Source organism: Beauveria bassiana (genome assembly GCF_000280675.1).
Source record: "Beauveria bassiana ARSEF 2860 unplaced genomic scaffold BBA_S00003, whole genome shotgun sequence".
Lineage (NCBI taxonomy): Eukaryota > Fungi > Ascomycota > Sordariomycetes > Hypocreales > Cordycipitaceae > Beauveria > Beauveria bassiana.
Genome location: NW_007930838.1, coordinates 45,091 through 49,810, shown reverse-complemented (window position 1 = coordinate 49,810; position 4,720 = coordinate 45,091). Strand labels below are relative to the sequence as shown.

The window sequence follows — 4,720 nt, the reverse complement described above, 5'->3', positions numbered from 1 at the left end:
GGCCGGCACCGCCAGCGCGCTTGGGCTTAGGCGCGCCGGGCGGGGGCTTGGGCTTGGGGATAAAGCGGTCGAGGGGGAGCGTTTTCTCGGGGGCGATGAAGAATTTGTCGCCCTCCTTGAACGAGGTAGCCTGGATGCCCTCGGAGGGCTTGATGGTGAAAAAGACCTGGTTGATAGGCCCAAGGATCTCGTCGACCTTGCCGACGGCCGTCTTGTTCTCGAGGAAGATTTGCGCGTTGAACTGCGGCACCTTGGGGTTGATGGACTCACAGACCATCTCGCCCTCGCAGGCGTGCATGAACTTGCCCATTTCTGCGACGTCGTGTTAGCGCTGTAACAAGTGCGGCGGCGCTGTACCGGACTGGACGAGTCTGGACACTCGGAGACGGAAGCGGCATTCGTTCGTACCTTGAACAGTGGCAGGCGGGCCGAAATCACGCTGTTGGAAACCTCCACGGCCTATAGTTAGGTGGTTAGCAACGCTTCAGCGGTGGGAAAAATTGGGCTCGGTGTCTGATGGTCCCTTCTCTGCAATTGGCTTCTCTACCGGATCGTAGCGTGGCTCAGTCACTCGTGCTTGACGACGGCATTGGATGCTGCCAGCCACCTTCAGCCCGACGCGCCAATACACCACCACTGCGATAGCAGAATACTCTGTAAAATAGCAGGCAACCTGTAGACAGATACATAGACCCCGGCCCGATGCATTGACGTACCACCACCGCGGCCACCACGAGAGCCGCCTCGGAAAGACATGATTTTCGATGCGTCGACGGTCAAGTGTGCTTCGATTTCGTTGGGGCAAGGAACCGCGGCGTGGGAAACTCGAGTATTCCCCGATGAATCAACCTCCTTTCCGTTAAAAAATTACTGCGTGTCTTTGCTCGTCGAGAACGAGTTGCGTGTCGAGGTTAAAAAAAGTCGAAAGGAAAAAAACGGCAGCTTGGCTTGTAGTCGTCTCCAGTCACTTTTTTTTGTGTGAAATTTTTTTGGACAAGGTTCTCTCTGCAAATGGCGGAGGCTACTGTTTCTAGGAATTGAGAGCTATGATTGGTTGAAGCGGATTTACTGTCCGGCCGGGTGATCCACCGCGCCGCAGGATGGGCGATCTCATTATATAGGACTCAATAGGAGCGACCAGCAACAGCACAACCATGGGACATTAGGCCTACCCCAGACGAAGGCAACTGTTTTAATCATCCAGGTAAGCCTCGCCAAAAGTACGTAGTGAGCAAGAATTTTGAAGGAGAGCGCAAGAGGACAGGCAAGGGCCTCTCGTGTTCAAAGATGGCAAAATTACTGTAATCATTCATTAGGTAGTTGACGGATGGTAGGTACCCCGAGTGCTGGAGATATGCAAAGTTTTTGAAACGATAGCCGCATGCCGTATTTTGACGGCGACTGGTCTGATACTTAGATCAAACCCCGCAGCGCTCCTCGACGGACTTGATCATCTACACGGCCCTTTTGCGGATGCAGTCTCCTTCACCGCGTCACACTAAATCACGAGCCAGGCACAATAGACGAGGGTTTTCACATTCATTTTTGAAGCAAAGAAAACACCAAAATGTGCCCGTATTTATCAAGCCGCAAAATCCCAAGCAAGGCTTGACCTAGGCACAGAACACCACCAGTTTGCCCTTTCTCTACACACAACACAGCCTTTCCTCACGGCCCGTACCAAGTAATCGAACCCATCTCTGAACCCAACACTCGATGTTCCTCACGGCATAAATTACACATGAAAGCAGAGACCATCAAAGATTGTATCTCGTATAGAAACGGTAGATTGGTGCGTTATACAGCAAGAACAGAGAAGATAAGAAATATGGAGTAGAAGAACTCGTCTGTCAAAGAGGCACAAGACAATTGCGGGACAAAACTAAAGATGATGAAAAAGAAGAGTCGAGCGTCATAAGTCAAGAAATTTACGAACCGGAAACCTCATGCGACAGCGTTGGTAGCGTTTCCATCAGTCGTAGAGGTCTTGGGGAAGCGGCCGGGAATGTTGAGGTTGGAAATGGTTATAATGCTGTCGGTTCGGTGATCCTCAGGCCTGATGGAAGGCCTGGGAACGTCTTCGCTGAGGGGCGTCTCCAGAGGTGTGACGTGGTCAGCTGCCTCTGCCTCGGGAACGACCTGCAGAGCCTTGTTTTGAATAGCTGCGGGTGTCTCAGAACTGGCGACAATTTCCGACCTGGGTACTACCTCCGCGTCGAGAATCGCTGCCGCAGCCGCACTGGCCGAGACGGTCTTGACTTGTTCGTCGCTGACGCCTGGCAAGGTATAAGTTCTGGCATCAAGAGCTTTGTTTGAATCAACTGCCGCAGCAGCGTCGGAAGTCGCCTGGTGCGGCTCCGGGCCGTCACCATGGACTGGGGTATCTGCAACTACAACTGGGACTACGTCATGTCCCCCACCTAGAAAATCGCCCTCCGCCTCTCGCTGCTGCACCGGCTCGCTGGTATAAGGGTTGATACCATCATACTGCGCTTCCTGGTGAGCGATGGCCGCCTGAGACGACACGTCGTCCATCATCGGGCAATAACCGGACTTGCCGCCGTATCCATAGTTGTCTTGGTAAGCGCCGTCAGGAGGTTGATGGGATCCTGGCAAGGCGCCCGCCGCGGCAATCACGTGGATATCCGATGGATCATCCTGGGCACCAGAACTTAGGCTAGAGGGCGATTGAGGCGCGTGTAAGCCGCGCTGCGTCATGACTTGGAGATCGGATGGAAACCGCCCACCTGGTTCGGGTCGTCTGGGAGCCGCATCCGCACGCGCGGCAGGATTAGTGTCGACTTGGCCGCCTGTAAAGGGTTCCTCGTCCTCGTCATCGAGTCCGTCGCTACTGGCGGATCTTGCCGAGCGGCGCGAGGAGCGGCTGAGGCTTCTGGAGTGGGTGCGGACGAATTGGTGGCGTTCTTCGGGAGATTTCTCAGTCAAAGCCTTGATGTCCTCATACCAGGCTAGCATGGTATCGTAGCTTTCGGCGCGGAAAACCCACGTGTGGCCGCGGTGCATGCCGCCGGTCTGACGTCCCTTGAGAATAAATTTGTTGGAGGAGCTGCCGCCCTCCGAACGAGATCCGACTTTCTGTTCGGGCAGGTAGAGCGACATGACCGGCGCTTGGCCCTTGTCTGCCGACTTGAATTCATGCAGGTGAGTAGAAGAGAGAACATACCTGAAGGTATTAGTCTACAGCTGTCGTGTGTGTTGGGTCGTGGTACTCACCAGCCGGCTGTGTAGCTCTTGAGGTATTTGCTCTTGCGCTCCAACAGTCCAGCACGAATCTCCTGTGCGGACAAGTGGTCTTGGCCTGGGTAGTGAATCTGGTCGGGGGCACGCAGAGGCAGCGTGGGATCCACCACTTGATCCTCGTGCGTGACAAAGTGGATCCATTCTTGGTCCTTGGGCATGGCAATCGGCCCATCGCGCAGCTCACCGACAACACTGACGGCGTTGTCGGCCTCTCGCTTGAGAATGCCAGCATAGGCGTTGTAGGCCTTTTGAATCTCACCAACAACAATGGACTCGAGTTCTCTGCCGGAGCCTTCAAGGTTCAAGTAGGCCTTGACAAAGGTTAGATGAATGCGGATTGATATAAAAAAAGCTTGGACGGACCTGGTGCAAATAGTTCTCCTCGTCAAGTTGGCGCTCGACCTGACGGTCGACGGCGAGGCGGAGAAGGAAGGGATCTTGCTTGCCAGTAGTCGAAGAGGAGTCGGCCTCATTTTTATCAAGGACATCCGCGAGGGCGCTGACGGCCTTGGAGGTGGCGTTCATCTCTTTCTCCACAGAGTTCTTAAAGTCGCCAGAGAGCTGCTTGATTTCCTTGATCTTTTGCTGCAGATCGCTTCGCAGGCCGGTAAGGGCGAGAACGACGTCCTCTTCGATGTCCCTGGCCTTTTGCGCTTCTTGAACGGCAGTTCTATTGTATGAGCGAAGCAGCTGCAATGCATCGTCAAGACCGGCAGACTTGAGGAAGCTTTCCGGAGTGGGAACACTGTTGACAGCATTGCCGAGCTTAGTTAGAGACTTGGCGCGCTGCTCATAGTGACTCTGAATTTCGCGAAAGTAGGCAATCAAATCCTTGAGATACTTTCTCCAGGCTGCAAGGGACAGATTGTCAGTGGTATTCTCTGATTGGGTGTCTGTGGCAGGTTCTTGACGACCGGGTGCCAACCAGTCGCGTTATGAGTAGAGAGCTGGTGCGGTACAATAGAGCGGAGTGGACGAGGCTTACTCTGGAATCTCTCTGCGAGAACGATGGTGGGGTTGCCAGAGGTTGGGACGGGGCAATAAAAAGCGCTGTGGCCCTCATCGCGGTCTGAAGAGGATTGGAGAGCCAGGCTGCGGACACTGCCAGCCCTGTTGCTGCGACGGCTGGCGCTGCGACCGAGACTGCCGGTGCGCCGAATGGAGCTCTTCTTCCTGAGGATATTGCCGTTTCTGATGGGCAAATTGACGTCGTCGCCAGCAGCATAGCTACTGATGGAGGCAGTGCGCTGCATGGCGAGCTTGTTGTTGGGGTTGTGGCCGTCTATGATGGAGCTTCCGCGCTGGCTGGCGTCCCACTCTTCGGTAAAGCGACCAGAAGGCGGCTGAAGGTAGTGCTGATGCTGGCCGGCGAGGTTCGCGCCGTCGTCGTGAGGATCAGGGTGGGCGTCGTGCTCAATGTAGCTGGTGCGCTGGTGGTTTTGAAGGTGTTGGTGAGGAT

General features: G+C 54.8%; 2 protein-coding genes across 2 annotated transcripts in view; both read right to left on the bottom strand.

Annotated features, from left to right (window-relative positions):
* The window catches only part of BBA_01255 (Gar1 protein RNA binding region), a gene marked incomplete at both ends in the record, with an annotated part of 1,116 nt that extends 360 nt beyond the window's left edge, over positions 1-756 (bottom strand). Inside the window, 3 exons of the mRNA XM_008596352.1 lie at positions 10-312; positions 409-459; positions 717-756. Coding sequence (XP_008594574.1) covers positions 10-312; positions 409-459; positions 717-756 — 394 coding nt within the window. The remainder of the gene's footprint in view (positions 1-9; positions 313-408; positions 460-716) is intronic.
* Positions 757-1,944: 1,188 nt separating this feature from the next.
* The window catches only part of BBA_01254 (PH domain-containing protein), a gene marked incomplete at both ends in the record, with an annotated part of 3,386 nt that continues 610 nt past the window's right edge, over positions 1,945-4,720 (bottom strand). Inside the window, 4 exons of the mRNA XM_008596351.1 lie at positions 1,945-3,184; positions 3,235-3,572; positions 3,625-4,112; positions 4,247-4,683. Coding sequence (XP_008594573.1) covers positions 1,945-3,184; positions 3,235-3,572; positions 3,625-4,112; positions 4,247-4,683 — 2,503 coding nt within the window. The remainder of the gene's footprint in view (positions 3,185-3,234; positions 3,573-3,624; positions 4,113-4,246; positions 4,684-4,720) is intronic.